Consider the following 25,445-nt stretch of genomic DNA (forward strand, 5'->3'; position numbering starts at 1 on the left):
GGTTGTTGATGACAATTATCCTGTTAACGGGATGGCAGCCATAAGAAATTAAGACAGCTACAGTAAACAGCACTCTTAGGCCTACAGCTTCATGTCTTTTCAATAAAAACCTTGAACCCACCTGTCCCCGACTTTTCCTAAATATGATTAACAACTAGGGTAGGGGGCAGCATTGGGAATTTTGGATGAAAAGCGTGCCCAAATTAAACTGCCTGCTACTCAGCCATAAAAGCTAGAATATGCATATAATTAGTAGATTTGGATAGAAAACACTCTGACGTTTCTAAAACTGTTTGAATGATGTCTGTGTTTAACAGAATTCATATGGCAGGCAAAAACCTGAGAATAAATCCAACCAGGAAGTAGGAAATCTGAGGTTTGTAGTTTTTCATTTCTTGGCCTATCAAATACACAGTGTCTATGGGGTCATATTGCACTTCCTAAGGCTTCCTAAGGCTTTAAAATACTTGTATGTTTGAGGAACTTTAATTATGGGATTTCTGTTGTTTTGAATTTGGTACCCTGCAGTTTCACTGGCTGTTGACGAGGTGGGACGCTAGCGTACCCTAGAGAGGTTAATATACGCAATCACAAAGAACCCATGTATATTTTGTTTAGAGAGGTAATAAAAAAAACAGGGAAGTAAGACTATTTAAAAAGAACAGAATAGCTTGTTTTAAGATGTATTTGGGTATTTGCTGATTTTCACCAGAAGGCATGGAGCTGAAGTTATTCCAGGAAGTTATATTTTGAAAGAGAGACCATTTGTAAAACATTTTGTGTTGTCTGGCAAAACTAGGTTAATTAAAAACCTTGGAATATGTTCTTTCGGATAGGGTATAGCAATCAAAATGTCTGCCCTACATGGACTGTAGGATTATTTGGAAACGTAAGCAAGCACGAAGAAGCTTCATAAAGACACTGACACCCTCTGGTGGTCGAACTAGCATTAACAGCAACAATGGCTAACAGTAAAATACTATGATTCACTCCATTCATTCCAATGTAGCACACCATTCCGCAAGCATAACAAAACTTTTAAAATGAGGACCCACTATGTCATCAGCTCCCCCTCCCCAATCCTAACCTTAACCATTAGTGGGAGATATGCAAAACTGACCCAAGATCAGAATCTAGGGGCAACTTCAACCTAGACCATGCTTGTGTACAGACTGAGCAATCACAAATTAGTGCAAAGCTCTTGCACTCTGAGCATTCAAGCGAATGTCTCTCCAAAGGATCCTTTCACACCAGAAACAAAATCATATTTGCCTTGGTCTTCTAACCCAGTGTGTCCCAAACCTTTCCAGTGTATGCCCACCTTCAACAAGGGATAATCCCAGATTACAGGGATAAAGAAATAAGTGATAAAATTACTGAGATGCTTGAAAGAAAACTGCCAACAATCATTACTTTAAAATGTGTTTACATTTTACAATAAACAATTTTCTTTAAAAACTTTACAGGGATTTAAAATGTGTTCATTACATAATTTCATATGTACAATTTTTTGGGAGGGCAGTGGACACTGCAAATTACCAAGACGTATTCACACCTACTGTAACTGGTTATCGTTCCTAAACAGTTACATATGGATTGGGAAGGTATTATGAAAAATGAATTAGCAAACAAGTACTTTGATTTCAAATAAATACAATATGTCTTCAGAAAGTATTCACACCCCTAGACTTTTTCCACATTTTGTTGTGTTACAGCCTGAATTTAAAAAGGATCAAATTTAGATGTCTTTGTCACTGGCCTACACACAACACTCCATAATATCAACGTTTTAGACATTTTTACAAATTAATAAAAAGTGAAAAGCTGAAATGTCTTGGGTCAATAAGTATTCAACCCCTTTGTTAGGGCAAGCCTAAGGTCCCTAATTCGAGCAGTGAATTTCATATAAAGATTCGACATCAGACCTGGGAGGTTTTCAAATGCCTCTCAAAGGGCACTTATTGGTAGATAGGTAAACAAACAACTTTTAAAAATGGCCAACTGTTGCACAAACAAGGTGTGGAAAGCTACATTTCATTTCAATACATTTGCTACATTTTCTAAAAACATGTTTTCACTTTGTCATTTATAGGGTATTGTGTGCAGACGGTTGAGAGAAATGATTATTATTATTATTTTTTTTAATTCATTTTCTAAAAACATGTTTTCACTTTGTCATTTATAGGGTATTGTGTGCAGATGGTTGAGAGAAATTATTATTATTATTATTTTTTAAATTCAGGCTGCAACACAACAGTCAATGGGTATGAATACTTTCTGAAGGCCCAGTACTTGTTTAACACAGAGGCCACATGATTACTACTGCAGTTTTCAGTTGGCAAGCCTCAGTGGTTGAAACCATCTCTGCCCCTCTGACACAGAACCATAGAGACAATATGCATCCTCCTCTGAAAATGTATCCCGTGTTGATCCTCCTTAACTATTGTGAAATGACATGGTAGGTGAGCATAACAGTGTGGCAGAAACTACACAAAAACCTACCAGAGGACTTGGTGAAGCCATTACCATCATACTGGGAATTAGCAAGCGACGAAAAGGATGATCGATCAACAAGGGCATGATTGATTAGCAAGACTTTTTTTTTTTCACAACACATTCGATAGTTTGGGACACACACGGTACTATAATGAGGATTTTCCATCTTCAAGTTGACGGCCATGCCATATATTGACATTGTTTAGCGAGTGGTGATTCAAACAGATTTGGAAGCAACATGACTCCACGAATTGACACCTTTCAATTCACCATCCACTGGCAAAGAGTGTGGCTAAACCCAGGGGGAGTCTTTGATTGGCTGGTTTATCAGCATTCAGAAGTTCTCCATCACAAGACGTACCCAGTCAGTCTTCATGACCTCATAGTCTTACAAGGAATCAAACTGACTTAAAGCAGTGGAGTTCAGAAGCTAACATCTGTAAACATTACAGATATAGGGTGAAATAACTAAATGAGAAGCAGTGAAATAAAGTAAAGATTTTGGCACACAGACAGTACATTCTGTGCTTTTTAAGTATATCTAACTTTTTTGAGGGACTTGGCGAGTGAGATACCTAAATTACTTGGTGTAGACTAAAAGGCATCAAGCAAATGTCCAGTTAGCCTCCCTAGCATGTGCTCAACTAGAACATATTGTAGCCAACACCTTAACCGTTACGCCAAGAGCTCTGAACATCTTGACGAGGTCGCAAGGTGTTGGGTTAAGGACGCTACATTACCCCCTTCCTTCGGGAGAGGGCCCCCCCCCCATACTTTCTCTATACCAAGTCCTTCAGGTGTACACGCCTCTCCGATGGCCTCACAGACACCATCGCACTTCTGACACCAATGTAGCAAATTCAGGGGGTAGCCCCGACCGGCACTCAAAGCCGGGTCCAGCGACCTTCAAGCCAACACCTTAACCATTACACCAAGACGTCCGAACCTCTTGACAAGGTTACTAGCATTTTAATATAAACCCCATTCCCGTTTGCTGTCAAAACCAAAAAGAAAACTTTATTGCCAACATTTTTGTCCGGGATTCAAACTAACACAAATAACCGGCATTGCACTGCACTCGACTTTTAAGAACATGTGGTTTCGTGATGAGTGATCCAATGGCAATTTACCTGAAGTTACACGTCAGAATCAGTAGAAAGTGCAGTGCTGCATTGGTTTGAATCCTGGCCTAAATCTGTGAGAGAATTAGGTAAGGCATTGTGGTGGAACAAGGAAGTGTAGAAAAGGCTCCTGCTTTTTTGGAGATAGATTTACATGTAATCTGTCCCATAAAGTACTTATAGTACATTCATAAACATTCCACAAAAACTACATAAGTTATTGTTTTTTACTGAACCAATTAGTTATGTAGGATGTCACATATTACAAGTCACATATTGTTCTACATAATAAATATACTCTGAGGCTTCAGAAAGACTATGTTGACATTAGGTCATGTTTATGCGGTGCTTATGAATGCATCATAACTCCTTAATGGAAATCATGTCAATGATTAAATCCATGTAAATCCATACCTTTTCTTTGCCGAGACAAAAATGTGTGCGAGAAAGATATCAAATACAATAACTTCAGGCTTTTGGCTGCTGATCATTAAATGACTCCCGTTCCGTTCCTCCTCTCTCAGAAAAAAAAGGCTAAATAAAACACTTACACCTAAAGGCTATTGCAGAAATGATATCTAAAGCACTTTCATTAACTGAGAAACATGAAGGCTCGAGGTATTCATCAACGTGGTTTCTGGTGCACTTTACAAAATGTGAGTTAAGACCTGTGCAAGGCCACCAATGATATCTATATCAAACCAAATGCATCCTATTGAAGGAGAGCAACAATTGGAGCAAATAGCATCAATGTGTGTGATACACAAAATGGGAGTGCCAGGCAGTCCTGTCAGATAGGCAAAGAGATCCAGCCTCCTCCTGAATGTAATAGCCTCGACCGAACCAGTAGGAGGCAGAGATGGTGTGCGGGTCCAGTTGTAGTCCCTTAGACCTAATGAGAAGTTGTGGTTATCAGCGAGAGGATACAAAGATCTTGGGCTTTATAGTGATGGACCAGGCCTCAGATCAAGTGGATACCATCCTCACATACTAACCTAATGTGGCTTGGTGGAGGAATCCACCACCTTGGCATGGACACTAGCATAACATACTTGCAGATATACTAATTGGCCAGAAGCAGTGTACTACATAGAGAACTCTCTGCGTCAGTATAGGACATCCCTGGTGAAGGCAGCCACTTTTGTATGTTAGGTCTCAGGGTTGGTGGCTGTGGTCATGGTCACTTTCTTCGTGTACTGTGTGAAGATGGCTTCAAAGGCCTCGTCCCTGTGGATCATGGCACCAAACACCAACGGCTGAGAGAGAACGGGTAAATAAAGGAGAGCGTGAGGGGGATAGAAAGACAGTGATAATAGGTGGGGATATTATTTGGAAGATTATTTTAGGCGTTGATAAACCTGTCAAAAAGCTGTCATGGAGCTCAATGATTGGGTTCCTGCCTATAAATATCTGTTCTTTTGAATTGACAAAGATTTTAATGTTTAAAAACCATACCGATGAGCTAGTTAAAAAGCTAAGATTTAATGTCCCTAAATAGCAGAAAGCAGATTGTACAGTCAACTTTCCTACCAGATCTTGTCTATGGTGATACCATTTAGCAGATAGCAGCAGTCACCACTCTACCATAGGTGCCTTTCGCTCGATCACAGGTGACCGTTTTAATACTCACCAATGCATCCTGTCGCAAAAGGTAGGCTGGTTAGTCCCGTAGATCACTTAATTACTTCATTTTTGTTTACAAAGCTCTACTATACAAGCTTCCAACTTACCTCACTTTGTTGTTAAAGTATATATAAAAACTAAAGTGTAAAAACATGAGATACCAAATCCGTTCACTCAAGGTTCCTTGGGTCTCCACTGGACTAGGTAAGTCCCCTTTTGTTGATTGATTTACTTTAACAGCTACAGTCGTTCATGATGTTCTAATGTAATGCACTTGTTATTCCATCTTGTAGTTTTATATATTTAACAGCATATTTGACAAAACAAATCAGACCTAAATAGAGAGAAAAGAAACATGGTCTAAAATGGACTGTCCATAAGTGTAACTACCTTCTGGGTGGACGGTGTTGCTATGGAGATTCCCATTCCAGACCCAGGTAATACAGACAAGACTTTGTACTGTGGAACAAACAAAACAAAACACCAGATAAGCTCAGACAAGCTTAACATTCTGCTGCAGAAGTCGATTTTTAGTAGTCTTGGGCGATACCATTTATACCGAAATACTGATTGTATGATTTTCAATACTGTAAAAAAATAATGTTTATTTTTGGGGGTTTGGGTGTGCGTGTTCTGCCACTGCTTATAACTATAAGAAATCTAAGATGTGTAAAATAAATTATATCCAGCAATAGGGCTCCAGCTATGCATCCTCCTGGATCAAGATCCTTCTTGCATAAATGATTTGTGCCTCAAAAATAAAAAAAAATAAAAATGAATAATTTTTTACATTTTATTTAAACACTAGTAAACAAAGATCCCTGTCCTGTCGCGTCTGTCTTTGTGATTCCTAAACTACTGCAAAGTTCCCTTTATCATTTGGAAATAGCACCCCTTGTGTGCACATTCGGTAATACTGTATACCTCGGCATGGTACAGAAAATATGGATACAACTCAACTCAAATTTTTGTTCAACCAATGAATTTAGACATTGGACAGAAGGTGAAGTGAAAATAGAGAAACCCACCTTCTGAATATCAGTGATGTCAATCAGTTTGATGACTTTATTCTTTTTAGAGGAATTTGACCTGCAGCTTGAGCTTTCAAAGCAAAGGTAACTGGGGAGGGAAACACTTTGTAAGCACAGAGAAGGACACATTACACCTGAACACAGGCCAATACAAAACACCCAAAAGGGTGCTGCAAGAGCACATGCAGAGACTGAGCATACAAAACATTAAAAGGACACCTGTTCTTCCCATGACCGACTGACCAGGTGAATCCAGGTGAAAGCTATTATCCCTTTATTGATGTCCCTTGTTAAGTCCACTTCAAATCAGTGTAGTTGAAAAAGGCAGGAGACAGGCTAACCCATAACAGTCTAAGCCCTTCAGACGAGTCCCAAGACGCTTGTCGGGGTTGTCGAACACCATCATGTTTGTGAGTCTCAGGTTACCATCCGAGGGGTCATAATAGTTTTGTAGGCCAAGCCCGTTCAGACGCTACAGACGATTTTGTGAGGAGACCGATTTTCGGGATGTCTCACGATTTGACAAACACCGCTCTAGCTCTCTGTCACCTTTCGCCTCCGATGCGAACGTGCGACATCGGCGGACGCGGTGGATTGAGAGCTTTCCGAGGCGTAGAAACATATCTCCAGCTTAAACTGAAGGATTTTGATGGGGATTTTTGTATTATGCTAATTCGATTTCCACGGGGGCCCGGACATCAACTCTAGGTTTTTTTAAAGAAGCTATTCTGCCATGCTATGCTGTTGTCTCAGGTCTCTCTTTATGTGGTGTCTCTTGTCCTATATATTTTTATTTCATTTTTATTGTAAATAAATATGTTCTTAACTGTAAATATGTTCTTAACCGACTTAAATAAAAATAAATACAATTTTTAAAAAAAGTATTTTTATGCCTTGAGACCATTGAGATATTGATTGTGTATGTGCGCCATTCAGAGGGTGAATGGGCAAGATAAGATTTTAAGTGCCTTTGAACAGGGTATGGTGTTCCTAATGTTTGGTATACTCAGTGTACATATCTACATGTGACAGCTACAGTGCCTTGCGAAAGTATTCGGCCCCCTTGAACTTTGCGACCTTTTGCCACATTTCCGGCTTCAAACATAAAGATATAAAACTGTATTTTTTGTGAAGAATCAACAACAAGTGGGACACAATCATGAAGTGGAACGACATTTATTGGATATTTCAAACTTTTTTAACAAATCAAAAACTGAACAATTGGGCGTGCAAAATTATTCAGCCCCTTTACTTTCAGTGCAGCAAACTCTCTCCAGAAGTTCAGTGAGGATCTCTGAATGATCCACTGTTGACCTAAATGACTAATGATGATAAATACAATCCACCTGTGTGTAATCAAGTCTCTGTATAAATGCACCTGCACTGTGATAGTCTCAGAGGTCCGTTAAAAGCGCAGAGAGCATCATGAAGAACAAGGAACACACCAGGCAGGTCCGAGATACTGTTGTGAAGAAGTTTAAAGCCGGATTTGGATACAAAAAGATTTCCCAAGCTTTAAACATCCCAAGGAGCACTGTGCAAGCGATAATATTGAAATGGAAGAAGTATCAGACCACTGCAAATCTACCAAGACCTGGCCGTCCCTCTAAACTTTCAGCTCATACAAGGAGAAGACTGATCAGAGATGCAGCCAAGAGGCCCATGATCACTCTGGATGAACTGCAGAGATCTACAGCTGAGGTGGGAGACTCTGTCCATAGGACAACAATCAGTCGTATATTGCACAAATCTGGCCTTTATGGAAGAGTGGCAAGAAGAAAGCCATTTCTTAAAGATATCCATAAAAAGTGTCGTTTAAAGTTTGCCACAAGCCACCTGGGAGACACACCAAACATGTGGAAGAAGGTGCTCTGGTCAGATGAAACCAAAATTGAACTTTTTGGCAACAATGCAAAACGTTATGTTTGGCGTAAAAGCAACACAGCTCATCACCCTGAATACACCATCCCCACTGTCAAACATGGTGGTGGCAGCATCATGGTTTGGGCCTGCTTTTCTTCAGCAGGGACAGGGAAGATGGTTAAAATTGATGGGAAGATGGATGGAGCCAAATACAGGACCATTCTGGAAGAAAACCTGATGGAGTCTGCAAAAGACCTGAGACTGGGACAGAGATTTGTCTTCCAACAAGACAATGATCCAAAACAAAGCAAAATCTACAATGGAATGGTTCAAAAATAAACATATCCAGGTGTTAGAATGGCCAAGTCAAAGTCCAGACCTGAATCCAATCGAGAATCTGTGGAAAGAACTGAAAACTGCTGTTCACAAATGCTCTCCATCCAACCTCACTGAGTTCGAGCTGTTTTGCAAGGAGGAATGGGAAAAAATTTCAGTCTCTCGATGTACAAAACTGATAGAGACATACCCCAAGCGACTTACAGCTGTAATCGCAGCAAAAGGTGGCGCTACAAAGTATTAACTTAAGGGGGCTGAACAATTTTGCACGCCCAATTTTTCAGTTTTTGATTTGTTAAAAAAGTTTGAAATATCCAATAAATGTCGTTCCACTTCATGATTGTGTCCCACTTGTTGTTGATTCTTCACAAAAAAATACAGTTTTATATCTTTATGTTTGAAGCCTGAAATGTGGCAAAAGGTCGCAAAGTTCAAGGGGGCCGAATACTTTCGCAAGGCACTGTAGGTATTAGCAGTTTTTGGCTTACTTTTCAGTGACAAAGAGCACACCATTACGGATGTAGTCTGTGGGACTCTTCCTGTCCCTGTTGATCAAGCAGCATCGCCAGCCATTCTCACACACTGCCAACGAAACCAGTCGACACACACATATATCAGGTCTGACACACTGCCAACAAACACAGTCAATACTCATGGTTTCACTGCTTGCACTGCACCAACATAACACAATCGATAAACACTAAATTCATCAACAACAACTATGGAAATAGGTCAACATGGAAAAGGGTGAGGTGGTGATCCAGGCACAAAGTCAGCTGTCGCTCCTGAGAATTATCATGTAGTGCTCTACCGACCTGCTAGGGGGCGCTCATCCCCAGAAAGATTGAAGACCTCGTGGAAAGCCCCCTTCTTAGTATTGTAGGCTCTGCCAGTCTGTTCCTCTAGACTGATACCACATGGTAAGGCTGTTCCTAGACTGCTGTGAGCTACCGTCGGATGGATCTAAAGAGAAAGAGAGAGCGGGGATAAGAATGGTAGGATAGAAGGAAGGATGGAGAGAGGTCAGCATTTTAGACTAGGAACAGAGTGTGGGAAGGGAATTGGCTAGACCTAAGCAGTTTGTGTGTATTATAGCAGGCTCTCTCAAACCAGTGGCTTAACTTGGTCATCAGCATCACTCAGTCAACTTCACTGCAGGTGACTCAAAGCGTACACAGTTTTATGGTTAGCAGTGCATATTGGCCGGGGTACTAGTGGAGAGCATTGGATACAATGCTTATGGGGATGTGAAGGATAGGTTTATGGTGTGTCTCATGCAAAGCATGACGCAATGGACTCATGCCCTGTACTGTATATAACAACCTTTCCTTCTAAAGAAACATGAAAAATGACTGGACAGGTTTTCTCAAAGCATGCGCAGACCAACTGGCAAGTGTCTTCACAGACATTTTCAATCTCTCCTTGTCCCAGTCTGTTACCCCAACATGTTTCAAGCTGACCACCATTGTCCATGTTTCCCAAGAGCTCCAAAGTACCCTGCGTAAATGACTATCGCCCTGTAGCACTCACATGTGTAATTATAAAGTGCTTTGAAAGGCTGGTCAAGACACACATCAACACCATCATCCCAGACCCACTCCAATTCGCCTAGTCCCCAACAGATCCACAGAAGATGCAATCTCAATTGCACTTCACACTGCCATCTCCCACCTGGACAAGAGGGGAAATAACTACGCGACAATGCTATTCATAAACTACAGCTCAGCTTTCAACACCATAGTAACCTCCAAGCTCATCACCAAGCCAGGGACCCTGGGACTGAACCCCTCCCTCTGCAACTGGATCCTGGGCATCCTAACGGACCAGCCACAGGTGGTAAGGTAGGCAACAACACCTCCGCCACGCAGGCCCACAACACGGGTACACCTCAGGGATGTGTGCTTAGTCCCCTCCTGTACTCCCTGTTCACCTATGACTGCGTGGCCACGCATGACTACAACACCATCATCAAGTTTGCTAACGACACGATTGTGGTTGGTGATGAGTCAACCTACAGGGAAGAGGTCAGAGACCTGTGGTGCCAGCACAGTGTGGTGCCAGCACAACACCTTCTCCCTCAACATTAGTAAAACCAAGGAGCTGATCGTGGACTATAGGAGAAAGAGGGGAGAGCAGGCCCCCATCCACATCGATTGGGCTGTTGTGGAGCGGGTCGAGAGCTTCAAGTTCCTTGGCGTCCACATCACTAAGGACTAAACATGGTCCACACACACCTGCACAGTTGTGAAGAGTGCACAGCAGGGCCTTTTCCCCCCTCAGGAGGCTGGAATGATTTGGCATGGGCCCTAGGCTCCTCAAAAAGTTATACAGCTGCACCATCGAGAGCATCTTGACTGGCTGCTTCCCCGCTTGGTATACCAAATGCACCGTCCTTGACCGCAGAAACACCACCCTCTTAGCATAGCGCTAGTCACTTTACCCTGCCTTCATGATGCCTTGTACCTCTAATACCTTATTATTATCTATCCTGATGCCTAGTCACTTTACCCTGCCTTCATGATGCCTTGTACCTCTAATACCTTATTATTATCTATCCTGATGCCTAGTCACTTCACCCTGCCTTCATGAACATATCTACCTCAAATACCTTATTATTATCTATCCTGATGCCTAGTCACTTCACCCTGCCTTCATGTACATATCTACCTCAAATACCTTATTATTATCTATCCTGATGCCTAGTCACTTCACCCTGCCTTCATGTACATATCTACCTCAAATACCTTATTATTATCTATCCTGATGCCTTGTCACTTTACCCTGCCTTCATGTACATATCTACCTCAAATACCTTATTATTATCTATCCTGATGCCTTGTCACTTTACCCTGCCTTCATGATGCCTCGTACCTCTAATACCTTATTATTATCTATCCTGAAGCCTAGTCACTTCACCCTGCCTTCATGATGCCTCGTACCTCTAATACCTTATTATTATCTATCCTGAAGCCTAGTCACTTTACCCTGCCTTCATGATGCCTCTACCTCTAATACCTTATTATTATCTATCCTGATGCCTAGTCACTTTACCCTGCCTTCATGATGCCTCGTACCTCTAATACCTTATTATTATCTATCCTGATGCCTAGTCACTTTACCCTGCCTTCATGATGCCTCGTACCTCTAATACCTTATTATTATCTATCCTGATGCCTTGTCACTTTACCCTGCCTTCATGATGCCTCGTACCTCTAATACCTTATTATTATCTATCCTGATGCCTTGTCACTTTACCCTGCCTTCATGATGCCTCGTACCTCTAATACCTTATTATTATCTATCCTGATGCCTTGTCACTTTACCCTGCCTTCATGATGCCTCGTACCTCTAATACCTTATTATTATCTATCCTGAAGCCTAGTCACTTCACCCTGCCTTCATGATGCCTCGTACCTCTAATACCTTATTATTATCTATCCTGAAGCCTAGTCACTTTACCCTGCCTTCATGATGCCTCGTACCTCTGCACATTGATCTGGTACTCCCTGTATATGGCTCCATTCTTATTTATTTTATTCCTATAGTTACCATTTTATTTTTCAACTCTGCATCGTTGGGAAGGGCTCATAATCAAGCGTTTCACAGTAAAGTCTATACCAGTTGTGTTCAGCGCATGTGACAAATACAATTTGATTTGACTTTCATTTGTTTTTGCTGACCATTGGCAGGATTTTTCTCTAGAAAACACAAACTGGCCCGAACACACTGATAAGTATTGCTAACTATTAGGACATTATAAAACAACCTTGAATAATTGTATGGGATTTTGTGGAAGAGTAGTTACCGGTATGATATTACAAATACTAATACTATTAACAAACCACTATCTTTCAAAAAGAACCAATGAGCAGTTTCTAGCTTCTAGTTACTTCCTCAACACACAGCACTACTTTGAATATATGGTTCCTTCTGATCGTGTCTATGAGAATGGATACAAAATTAACATTCAATACACCATTAGGTGTCTCTACTTTGGTGCCACATGGAAAATAACACTTTCAACAGCACTGTGGTAGATGCACATGTTTAAAAGACAAGGCCACATTTTGATCCTTCACATAAGACACGGTAAGCATTGCTCTGCTGCTGATATCCAAAGGGGCAAGGGGTCGATTTGGAATGCAGCTTATCTCTAATGACACATACACACGATGGTGGCGCAAATACAGACACTCGCCAACCAAAGTGCACCCTAGGGAGCCCTACCTTTTCACACCCAGAGAGCTGAGAGAGGAAAAACAGAGAACTCAGGTGATCAGACACAAACTTAAGGATTGCCACAGTTCCCAGCTGCTGTGACCACCAACATTAATTAGGGATGAACTGTGACTTTGACACACATCAATAGTACACGTACCTTCAGTGCATTCGGAAAGTATTCAGACCCCTTGACCTTTTCCACATTTGTTTATGTTACAGCTTTATTCTCAAATTGATTCAATTAATGTTCAATCTTCACACAATACCCCGTAATGACAAAGTTTTAAAAAACTGTTTTTAGAAATGTTTTCTAATTTATTAAAAATAAAAAACTTTAATACCTTATGTAAAATATGTATTCACATCCTTTGCTAAGAGACTCGGAAATGAGAACAGGTGCATCCTGTTTCCATTGATGATTCTTGAGATGTTTCTACAACTTGATTGTAGAAGTCCAACTGTGGTAAATTTAATTGATTGGACATGATTTGGAAAAGCACACACACATAAGATCCCACAGTTGACAGTGCATGTCAGAGCAAAAACCAAGTCATGAGGTCCAAGGAATTGTCTGTAGAGCTCCGAGACAGGATTGTGTCGATGCACTGATCTGGGGAAGGGTACAACAACATTTCTGCAGCATTGAAGGTTACCAAGAACACAGTGGCCTCCATCATTCTTAAATGGACCACCAAGACTCTTCCTAGAGCTGGCTGCCCGGCCAAACTGAGCAATAGGGGGAGAAGGGCCTTGGTCAGGGAGGTGGCCAAGAACCCGATGGTGACTCTGATAGAGCTCCAACGTTTGTCTGTGGAGATGGAAGAACCTTCCAGAAGGACAACCATCTCTGCAGCACTCCACCAACCAGGCCTTTATGGTAGAGAACATGACAGCCCTCTTAGTGTTTGCCAAAAGGCAACTAAAGACTCTCAGACCATGAGAAACAAGGTTATCTGGTCTGATGAAACCAAGATTGAACTCTTTGACCTGAAATGCCAAGCATCACATCTGGAGGAAACCTGACACCATCCCTATGGTGAAGCATCATGCTGTGGGGATGTTTTTCAGCGGCAAGGGCTGAGAGACTAGTAAGCATCGAGGGAAAGATGAACGGAGAAAAGTACAGAGAGATCCATGATGAAAACCTGCTCCAGACACAGCCAAGACAAAGCAGGAGTGGCTTCGGGACAAGTCTCTGAATATCCTTGAGTGGAACAGCCAGAGGCCGGACTTGAACCTGATCGAACATCTCTGAGAGACCTGAAAATAGCTGTGCAGCGACGCTCCCCATCCAACCTGGCAGAGCTTGAGAGGATCTGCAGAGAAGAATAGGAGAAGCTCCCCAAATATAGCTGTGCCAAGCTTGTAGCGTCATACCCAGGAAGACTCGAGGCTGTAATCACTGCCAAAGGTGCTTCAACAAAGTAAAGTAAAGGGTCTGAATACTTATGTACATGTCATATTTCCATTTTCTAAAAACCTGTTTTTACTTTGTCATTATGGGGTATTGTGTATAGATTGATGAGGGGAAAAAACTATTTGGTACATTTTAGAATAAGGCTTTAACATAAAGAAAACTTGAAGCGAATACTTTCCCCGAATGCACTGTAGGCACCAAAGATCTGCACATATACAGACACCCAAACGCATTATATACAATAGTATATGTAGAGTTTGAGACGTACCCATCTGGACAATGTCGCGCCCCCACGCTCCTTCAGCTGGGGGTCAGTGGGCAGGCTGGTCCAGATGATGTGGGGCGTGTCATACTTGTCCCTTAGCTTGGGACAGCTCCTAAACATGAAGTCGATTAGGAAGAACTTGATCCCTGCATACAGCCCTGAAGAAGAGACATGCAGAAAGGCATGAGAGAAGAACAAGAGGATCTCTCCATGTCTCTTTCTTCGTCTGGTATATCTCAGTCTTTTTCTCATCTCAATGCTTGGGGCTCTCACCGAGTAGGTGTAGCAGGGAGTGACCCCCTATGCTGATCTTAGGTCAGTCCAGGGTACAATTTACATATTGTACTTACCGATCATAAAGCCCATGAGTTTGTAGGGGATGAGACAGGAGCAGATCAAGGCCACCCATAGACCAACGTAAAGCTTCCGAGTAATCTCAGGATGCACCCACATGAACAGGCTGAAATACACATGCGCGCACACACAGATTTATTTATTATTTATTATATTTATATATACACTGTTGAACTCAAAGTTTACATACACTTAGGTTGGAGTCATTAAAACTTGTTTTTCAACCACTCCACAAATTTCTTGTTAACAAACTGTAGTTTTGGACATCTACTTTGTGCATGACAAGTAATTTTTCCATTAATTGTTTACAGACAGATTATTTCACTTATAATTCACTGTATCACATTTCCAGTGGGTCAGAAGTTTACATACACTAAGTTGACTGTGCCTTTAAACAGCTTGGAAAATTCCAGAAAATGATGTCATGGCTTTAGAAGCTTCTGATAGGCTAATTGACATAATTTGTGTCAATTGGAGGTGTACCTTTTGATGTATTTCAAGGCCTACCTTCAAACACAGCACTCTTTGCTTGACATCATGGGAAAAGCTAAATAAATCAGCCAAGACCTCAGGAAAAAGAAATTGTAGACCTCCACAAGTCTGGTTCATCCTTGGGAGCAATTTTCAAACGCCTGAAGGTACCATGTTCATCTGTACAAACAACACTATGCAAGTATAAACACCATGGCACCATGCAGCCGTCATGCCGCTGAGGAAAGAGACGCGTTCTGTCTCCTAGAGACGAACGTACTTTGGTGCGAAAAGTGCAAATCAATCCCAGAACAACAGCAAAGGACCTTGTGAAGATGCTGGAGGAAACAGGTACAAAAGTATCTATATCCACAGTAAAACGAGTCCTATATCGACATAACCTGAAAGGCCGCTCAGCAAGGAAGAAGCCACTGCTCCAAAACTGCCATAAAAAAGCCAGACTACGGTGTACAACTGCACATGGGGACAAAGATCGTACTTTTTGGATAAATGTCCTCTAGTCTGTTGAAACAAAAATAGAACTGTTTGGCCATGATGACAATTTATGTTCTGGAGGAAATAGGGGGAGGCTTGCAAGCTGAACACCATCCCAACCGTGAAGCACGGGGGTGGCAGCATCATGTTGTGGGGGTGCTTTGCTGCAGGAGGGACTGGTGCACTTCACAAAATAGATGGCACCATGAGGTAAGAAAATGATGTGGATATATTGAAGCAACATCTCAAGACATCAGTCAGGAAGTTAAAGCTTGGTCGCAAATGGGTCTTCCAAAGGGACAATGACCCCAAGCATACTTCCAAAGTTGTGGCAAAATGGCTAGAGTGGCCATAACAAAGCCCTAACCTCAATCCTAAAAACTTGACTCAGTTACACCAGTTCTGTCAGGAGGAATGGGCCAAAATTCACCCAACTTATTGTGGGAAGATTGTGGAAGGCTACCCGAAACATTTGACCCAAGTTAAACAATTTAAAAGCAATGCTACCAAATACTAATTGAGTATGTAAACTTCATCCTAACTGACCTAAGATAGGGAACATTTACGAGGATGAAATGTCAGGAATGGTGGAAACCGGAGTTTAAATGCATTTGGTTCAGGTGTATGTAAACTTCCGACTTCAACTGTATATATACACACAAAGTGTAAAACACACGTTGGTTAACAAACTGAAACATACCGGTAACAAACACACACTCACTTCTTTATTTTCTCCAAGACATCTGCCATCTTTCCAAAAAGATTCTGTTAAGAACACACATTTTTGTTGTGACATTGGCAATTTAAACCATTTAAAAACACATCGCAGCTCCATAACTATGAATAGTTGCCATCAAGCATCTCTAAGCATTTCTAACTCAAGAAGGTGAAACAATTATTACAGCTCACCTGTGCTTTTTGAGCTACATCAAGAACTAACTGGAACTTCTCTGAAACAGTCAGATCCTCTTTTGGTGCTTCCTAGGAAAAGAGGAGTTACATCCAAACTCTTGCCCCGAAAGCAAACCGCATTAAGTAGCGGTATTTATTTGAGAGGGGTAAAGATAAAGATTTTGTTCGGGCGCCAGGCAGGTATTAACCATGCCGAAAGGAAAAGAGTAGAATAGAGAGAGTACCACTACCAGACCCACACACATCAGCAGAAGAGACTGCCTAGAGGGTAGCCTGTTTACCAGATAGCCAGTGGAGAGAAAAGAGAATACACACCATATAAAACCCACATCCCAGCACAGGGATAACCCCACCCAGAATACCTCATACACGCCCAGTGCCCTAAAATCTACAAACACTGAAGAGGTAGGGGCGTGTGGAAGGTGCAAGGGGATTATTTGTTGACCTTTCCTAGGTAAAGCTAGATCCCAAAAGAGGTGACATTATTAAAGTCTTACCACAGGTTCAGAGACACCAGGCACAATACTCCACTGGATCCTCCAACCTCTGAGAAGAAAGTGGAGAGAGACAAGTTTGACTCAACTCAGAAGCAGATTGCACATGTTCAAGTGGAACAACTTATAACAGGCAATGCACCTTGTAATGAGCTTAGCTACCTGGAAATGAGGTAATTCAAGGACAACCTTAGAATGGCTAGGAAGATAAACATGGGGATGGCCCAACCGTGCCACGCTGCATTCATATAGATCTGTGGAAAATAAAAAAGGGGGAGAACAGGTCACACACAATCTATTATTTCCATCTATCCACCTCTAGTCTATACTCATACTGAGGTGTGAAACATCTCAGTACTATGCAACACATATTGTATACCGTTTTGGGGCAGATATAGATTTACATGCAAATATCACTCTAAAACATAAATAGATGTTGCTATACAGGTGGAGCGATAGATCTATTGATCTTTCCCGCTGGAATCTTGATTTTTAAGCCTCGAGAACAATCGAGATGTACTCACAATGAAGGCGAAGGCTGACGTATACAATCGAGATGTACTCACAATGAAGGCGAAGGCTGACGTATACACTGATTGCCAGCTGGATAAGGCAAAAAGGTTCCTCTTAAAGTTTATGACAGGTTTGGCACCTCGCTCTACAGACAAGTATTAAAACATTTTAAAAAACACGATCAAGACACAAATGCAGCAATCATGTATACATCATTTACTACAATAAAGATATGTCATTGGAATAGTATTCGACTCAGAATATGATATTCATCAAGATACGGCTGACATTGAGTGTGATCGGTACATCTAAATTTACAACACTTACTGAGTCTTCTCATGTTTTCAGTCAATCTGAGGACAGGGGACAAGAGAAGGGGAGTTTTATTCAATTAGAACAAGCAAAAGCACAAACAGTGCTATATAGGTTTTGGTGGAGGAAGAGACAACTGATTTCATTTAGCTATCCTTCATTGGAAAGTATTTTATTTTAACCTTTATTTTATTTGGCATATGTGTTGCCTGGAAGAATCACTTGTCTGCCAAAGCCTTCTTGTCTACCTCCTATCTCATCTCCCTTTCAGCCTCAAAAACTAACATCAAGTTCATTTCAACTGGCAGGGTGCAGTGAACACTCCTTCCTTCTCGCCCCCAGCCTCTTCTGCTCTCTCACTCTCCGTCCTCTTATGTACTTGGATAAAGTTACAGGACACAGTTTGAGTCAGACTACTCATGACAATACTGACACTGTTAACACTGAGCGTTCTCTTCCTCTCCTCTCCCCTCTGTCTATTGTACGTTTCATAACATAGTTTATTAGGAGAGTTATTCAGGAGAGGACTGGTCCAGGGCAACTGTAAAAGGTCACTGTTTGGATTGGAGCAGGAAGAACGGACCCTAAATCGGTTTTAACTAGCATAGAATGACAACAGCCTGCTGCAGTGCACTCAACCTACCAGCAGGGGTCAGACAATCCTCCCACTTCCACAACAACATGGTTACAACCTCTACTGTGCTGAAAGGCCTGGGATTGGCTGTGGGTTATAACAACAGGCCAATTTGACATCAGGGTGAATTCATGGGGACGGCTACTTTACGGTGGGTGCTGATGAATAGCATGCTGACAGACTCTAGGCCCATTACAAAGCCATCAGTTTTATGACCCTTCTCTAAGCAGCAGTACTCAGGGTCTTCTGAGCTGGTTAACCTGATGACTACAGTGGCTGGCTGATCCCCCACTCTGATCGAAATGATAGGGGAGAAGCAGAGGGGAGCAACGTCAGCGCAAATGATAAAATCAAAATCTTAAAAAGGGATAGTTCAGGCAAAATCCAAATATGGGTGGAATTAACCTTACCTTGAGTTGTGTTTAGGGTTACAAATGGAAGGTATATTACTGGAAACTTTTGCCGTTTACCAGTACACTACTAGAATCTTTCAAGGAATTTATGTAATCTATCACAAGACATGTAGTGGCCCTTTTGGGTATTTCAGATTATCACAGGTGTCTAATTATCTCCGACCCTCTGTGTGGCCTTATCACATTTAAAACCTTTAAAGTATGAAATCATTCAAAAGGTGTAATATGCAGAAATCACTTAGCCACTTCCTGTTCGCTAAAATTCAAATAGTTCGCCTAATGTCAGTTTGTGACAAAACAAGCAACGTATAGAGTACAGAGTCATTTTATCATCTAAACCACTAAGAAATTAATTTTCAATAACCCAAAATATTGTATTTTCAGCTGTTTGAAGCTGGTGTACAAAACCGAAAGTAAAAGACATAAAAATGTAACTTCAGAACGTGAAGCATATAAACAGCGTACATAAAACCCATCTAACGCTTCTTAGATTGTCTTTCAATGAGAATGAAAGCGCTATAACTCCTATTTCTATGTGAATTTCGTCAGGTCACCCAAAAAGTTATATATATATATATATATTGCAGATTTTAATATGATTTAAAAAAAAATTTTTTTAAATACAATGACAAATCTGTAAAACATGATCCTAAATATAAACCATCAACTTAGTGAACATTTGATTTCAATTATTAGGATCCCCGTTAGCCGACGCCAAATGGCGCCAGCTAGTCTTACTGGGGTCGGACACAGAACGAAAAAGACATCACAGACAAGACTTCACAATTTACATCCATTTTAAAACATGAACATGTAGTGTGTGTGCATCAAATATGAGGCTTTTCAGCATGAAATATCCATCATGTCATTTTTTTTACACACTTCATTTATTTGACTATGTCACTGTGTATTTGTTGCCAGTATTTTGGTGTCAAACTGGTGGCAGTTGTGACGATAAGTCAATAGTTGGAAGAGTTGCAGAGTTAATAGAAAATAAATGGCATCGTTGATTAGATACTTTTCATTAAATTAGGCATTAAATTAAATAACATTTTCTCTTGTGGTCTATCTACTAGAAACTCATGGACAACAGATTAAAAAAAATATTATATGAATAGATTTATTTTATTCAAGCATAATTTACCAAAGTTATGATAGAACATCTACGGCAATCTGTTAATTACCAAAAATACTGAAGATTCTGGCAACTTTGGTAAATTTGCAACCCTAGCTGAAGCCCCATAGTGACGCTTTGCTAACATCGGTCCCCTGATTTACAGTCATGAATTGGACGATGCCTATTATGCTCCACCTCCTGGCTGTGGCAGAAGTAGACAATGGATTATTGTGGATTCCGTCACTATGGGACTTTAGGCAGAAGTCAAGGTAAGGGTAATTCCACATCGGGGGGGGGTGGCAGTTCTCACCTCTTAGCGCTTAGCGGCTCCTCTGGCTCCACTGTGTTCTCCTCCGGCTGGAAACGGAAGTCCCCGATGTACGCTCCGAACCGGTTGTACAGCCACGCCTGCAGCCATGAGTACATGGTCTCCTTCTGCTTGTCTGCAGGGGCAGAGGAACATATGGGATATTGTTAGACCTTGTTTTGTTGAATCAGGTCGGTTATATCTGGGTTGGAACAAAAGCCTGCACACATTGTTGCTTTCCAGGATTAGTGTTGGTGACCACGACTTCTACTGTATACATTTGACCAGTATTCAACTCAATGTTGCATGGTTGTTGCAGTATGAAAGTACGTGAATAGAACACTGTGTATGCTTTTTGTCAGACCTACGCTAGCACCTGTATCTCTTAATTACAGTGTATCCAAACACCTCGTCTTTATTTAGCAGTTTCTCTAATCTCCTTTCCCCTCATACTGTATCGTCTCCCAGCACGTCTCTGGAACTAATTAACTAACAGCTCGCTCCGAGACACCTCACTAAAATAAATTGCAGCCTGACATCACACCCAATTACAATAGTCACCTCGGGTTATTCCCCAAGACAACTCACAAGTACCATTCCAATCTGTACTCCATCCTCGCTTTGTTTGGAATGTGGCTGAGCGGACAACCAATGTGGTGGTTAGTCTCCCAAAGCATGCTGGTTGCATCCCACAATGTTAACAATGTTCCAGCATAGGTCTGAGATTTCCGAGACTGTGTGGTGGTGGGTGGTTCAAATCAAATTGTATTTGTCACCTGCTTCGTAAACAACAGGTGGAGACTAACAGTGAAATTCTCACTTATGGGCCCTTCCCAAAAATGCAGAGAAAAAAAAAACAGGATATGATTGAAAAATAACACGAGGAATAGATAGACGATGAGTAACGACAATGGCACAGGAGGCTGCTGAGGGGAGAACAGCTCATAATAATGGCCAGCATGGCGCAAATGGAATGGCATCAAACATATGGACACTATGTGTTTGATGTATTTGATACCATTCCCCTCATTCCGCTCCAGCCATTACCACGAGCTCGTTCTCCCCAATTAGGGTGCCACCAACCTGTGATACAGGGGGTACCAGGACCGAGTCGATGTGCAGGGGTACAAGGTAATTGAGTTAGATATGTACATATAGGTAAGGATAAAGTGTTTAGGAAACAGGTAAATAGATGATAAAACAGTAGCAGCAGCATACAGTGGGGCAAAAAAGTATTTAGTCAGCCACCAATTGTGCAAGTTCTCCCACTTAAAAAGATGAGAGGCCTGTAATTTTCATCATAGGTATACTTCAACTATGACAGACAAAATGAGAGAAAAAAAAATCCAGAAATCACATTGTAGGATTTTTTATGAATTTATTTGCAAATTATGGTGGAAAATAAGTATTTGGTCACCTACAAACAAGCAAGATTTCTGGCTCTCACAGACCAGTAACAACTTCTTCAAGAGGCTCCTCTGTCCTCCACTCGTTACCTGTATTAATGGCACCTGTTTGAACTTGTTATCAGTATAAAAAGACACCTGTCCACAACCTCAAACAGTCACACTCCAAACTCCACTATGGCCAAGACCAAAGAGCTGTCAAAGGACACCAAAAACAAAATTGTAGACCTGCACCAGGCCGGGAAGACTGAATCTGCAATAGGTAAGCAGCTTGGTTTGAAGAAATCAACTGTGGGAGAAATTATTAGGAAATGGAAGACATACAAGACCATTACGAGACAGGTGATGAGTGAGAGATGACATGTTATGGAGCTGAAATGGATGTGCAGTCTGGGGAGAGTCAAGAGCAATGAAAGGTATTCAAAAAAAATGTGTGAATTAGCGTGTCTGTACGCATCTTCAGTTGTCTATTGTGGAATACCTGTTTCTGGCTTACCTGTACCGTTGGCAGTTGGAGGCGTTTCTCTGGGTCGCTGTGATGGGGAATCTTCCGGTCTAGGAACAGGAGAGAAAATGCATTGCTGGTAGGTAGAGCATTAGTCATGGCTTCAGAAAAACATTCACTTATTGAGACATAATTGTGTCAGACAAGTGAAAGCAAAATGACAGGGGAAAAACTATTATTGCTTATTGGTAGCCTGGCTCTGCTTCTTGAGAAATTCCCACTGCCAACTCTAGGGAGAGGCTCCATTTTTAACAAGGACTGACAAATACAACGGACACACACACAGACACACTAACACAAGGACGCCAGCAGTGGAGCATGTGCGCACATGCCCCTTACCCCATTTTGAGAACATCCAAGTTCAGTTTCTGTTCCAAGACCAGCCTCTTCGATCTCTCCTTCTCCAAATCCTGTTTCAGAGTGTCTATGTTGGTTTCTTCCCGAAGTTTCCTCAACTCTTCCTCTGAAAAATAAAGCAATAAAAGCCCATCAATGTCTCAGCCAATACATATTCCTAACAGTTACCCTGCTCCTGGAGAGTCACTGTCAAAGGCACCTGGACAAACTGGTTAAGTCTTTAACCAGTCACTGACATTGTCCAAGTAGCACATCTGATGATTGGTAGAATCAGATGCGGTGCCTGGTTGGAACTAAAATAAGAATCTGCTGCACTCCAGGACCAGGGTTGCCTACGCCTGTTCTATGGGAACTGATATTTTTGCCCACAACTACCTTAACATTCCCCAAATCATTGAGCTTTTATTTGATTGAACAGAGAGAAAAAAAGATGAATTAAGACCCGTAAAAGTTTCTCTCGTTAATGCAACGGTTTTAGGTAATTAAAAATGAATGTAGCACAGAGTTCTGGCAGAGAACACCTCAACCTACTTAAATCACTGTAATTGAACTAAGACCGTATAAAAGATAGAGACATTTCATTTTCCACAAGGGATGTTCCCCCATAACACAGAATAACAGATACAGAAAAGATCTCAAGAAGACTCTTCCTCAATGTCCTTCCTTAATCCACAAGAGAAAGAATGACTTGATATTATTTGAATGGGATAGGCTAACACAATAAGATGGAGGTAGACAGGCAACAAGGTATCAACTACGTTCATTTCAACTGTCCAGGGCCCGGTTTCTGGATAGCGATGGAATTTAGGCTTCCGAGGGTTTTAACAATGCATCTTCCGAGGGTTTTAACAATGCATCTTCCGAGGGTTTTAACAATGCATCTTCCGAGGGTTTTAACAATGCATCTTCCGCAGGGTTTTAACAATGCATCTTCCGAGGGCATCTTTTAACAAATCTTCCGAGGGCATCTTCCGAGGGTTTTAACAATGCATCTTCCGAGGGTTTTAACAATGCATCTTCCGAGGGTTTTAACAATGCATCTTCCGAGGGTTTTAACAATGCATCTTCCGAGGGTTTTAACAATGCATCTTCCGAGGGTTTTAACAATGCATCTTCCGAGGGTTTTAACAATGCATCTTCCGAGGGTTTTAACAATGCATCTTCCGAGGGTTTTAACAATGACTCTTCCGAGGGTTTTAACAATGCATCTTCCGAGGGTTTTAACAATGCATCTTCCGAGGGTTTTAACAATGCATCTTCCGAGGGTTTTAACAATGCATCTTTCCTACAACGGCCGAAGATGTAACCCACGTTTCCCAAAACACCACCCGTGGAGAATGTTCGCTAAACGCATTGAGGCATGTGTCGATACTGAGGATCGCAGGAAAGGCACCGCTGCTCTCGGATCAGATTTATCCATTCAAATCTTACCTTAACATTAGAATTATTCCACAATACTGACAACGGATCAGCTCCTAGATAATATCTATCACCTATGTTTGCAAATACTGATGCGGCTTATTCTATTGCTTACCCTATAATAATGCAATAAATCAAGATTTGGTAAATCATTGCGCACGTTAGGCTACACATCATGAAATATATTGAGGCAAATTACAGACGGTAGCCTACAAGTAGAAAAATAGAACTCAATTGACTGAAACTGAGCAAGTTGAGGAGACTAAACTGCTTGGAGTAACCCTGGATGGTAAACGGTCATGGTCAAAACATATTGATACAACAGTAGCTAGGATAGGGAGAACTCTGTCTATAATAAAGCACTGCTCTGCATTCTCAACAGCACTATCAACAAGGCAGGTCCTACAGGCTCTAGTTTTGACGCACCAGCACTACTGTTTGGTCGTGCAGTCAAGGGACATTAATAGTATGCATGTCAATCTCTCCTGGCTCAAAAGTGGAGGAGAGATGGACTTCATCACCATTTGTGAGAGGTATTGACATGTTGAATGCGCCGAGCTACTGGCACACAGCTCAGACACCCATGCATACCCCACAAGACGTGCCACCAGAGGTCTCTTCACAGTCCCCAAGTCCAGAACAGACTATGTGAGGCGCACAGTACTACATAGAGCCATGACTTACACGGCACTCTATTCCACATCAAGTAACGCCAGCAGTAAAAAAATGTATTTAAAAAACAGATACAAATACACCTTATGCAACAGTGGGGACTGTGAAGCGACACACACATAGACACATGCATACAAACACACGCACTATACACACAAATGTACATATGGATTTTGTGTCATAGATAGGTGGTAGTAAAGTAGAGGCCTGAGGGCACACACTTAATACATTGTAAAATCTGCCTACTGTATTTTAATGCAGTCATCTCAGGTTTTAATTGGAAGCATCTTTTTTCGCTGGTTTGTATCCATTGCAAAGACGTTGGTAACTTTGTATTTGTCGTCAACTTTGTCCTGAAGTTACCGGCGGTCACAGAGAGCGGTTGTACCTCCCAGGTTCTCCGTATTTGAAGGCCAGCTTCTCGCTCTCTCCGACTTCCTTGCTTCTTCTTTCCCACAGTGCCTTGTTTTGGCTAGCTGCCAAACACAAGACAACAATTTATGTTAGCATCTCTCAATGCGCTGTTGAGGTCGCTCTCGTCTTTTATCGTATTCAAGTGAATCTTTCAAGCGCCAGTATCATGGGACACCTATGGTAAGGGAGGTGCTGTGTATCTTTATCACTGGCTAACACTTAGCTAATGGATATGTTGCCAGGCTAGGGAAAGGAATGCCAGGGTAAACAGAGGTAT

General features: G+C 41.5%; 1 protein-coding gene across 3 annotated transcripts in view; it reads right to left on the bottom strand.

Moving 5' to 3' along the window:
• Positions 1 to 2,567: 2,567 nt before the first annotated feature.
• The window catches only part of LOC112218227 (GRAM domain-containing protein 4), a 37,820-nt gene continuing 14,942 nt past the window's right edge, over positions 2,568 to 25,445 (bottom strand). For 2 of the 3 annotated variants that reach the window (XM_042301227.1, XM_042301228.1), the window contains exons 4-19: positions 22,646 to 22,769; positions 22,298 to 22,356; positions 20,399 to 20,531; positions 17,940 to 17,965; positions 17,624 to 17,757; positions 17,262 to 17,353; positions 17,103 to 17,151; positions 16,603 to 16,674; positions 16,415 to 16,458; positions 14,724 to 14,833; positions 14,377 to 14,531; positions 9,286 to 9,433; positions 8,959 to 9,052; positions 6,269 to 6,359; positions 5,631 to 5,699; positions 2,568 to 4,873 (exon numbers count right to left, since the gene is read on the bottom strand). In XM_042301227.1, coding sequence (XP_042157161.1) covers positions 4,766 to 4,873; positions 5,631 to 5,699; positions 6,269 to 6,359; positions 8,959 to 9,052; positions 9,286 to 9,433; positions 14,377 to 14,531; positions 14,724 to 14,833; positions 16,415 to 16,458; positions 16,603 to 16,674; positions 17,103 to 17,151; positions 17,262 to 17,353; positions 17,624 to 17,757; positions 17,940 to 17,965; positions 20,399 to 20,531; positions 22,298 to 22,356; positions 22,646 to 22,769 — 1,508 coding nt within the window. In that variant the 3' untranslated portion in view covers positions 2,568 to 4,765. The remainder of the gene's footprint in view (positions 4,874 to 5,630; positions 5,700 to 6,268; positions 6,360 to 8,958; positions 9,053 to 9,285; positions 9,434 to 14,376; positions 14,532 to 14,723; positions 14,834 to 16,414; positions 16,459 to 16,602; positions 16,675 to 17,102; positions 17,152 to 17,261; positions 17,354 to 17,623; positions 17,758 to 17,939; positions 17,966 to 20,398; positions 20,532 to 22,297; positions 22,357 to 22,645; positions 22,770 to 25,445) is intronic. The other variant, XM_024378854.2, reaches the window with a different exon arrangement.

Source organism: Oncorhynchus tshawytscha, linkage group LG19 (assembly GCF_018296145.1).
Source record: "Oncorhynchus tshawytscha isolate Ot180627B linkage group LG19, Otsh_v2.0, whole genome shotgun sequence".
Classification (NCBI taxonomy): Eukaryota; Metazoa; Chordata; class Actinopteri; order Salmoniformes; family Salmonidae; genus Oncorhynchus; species Oncorhynchus tshawytscha.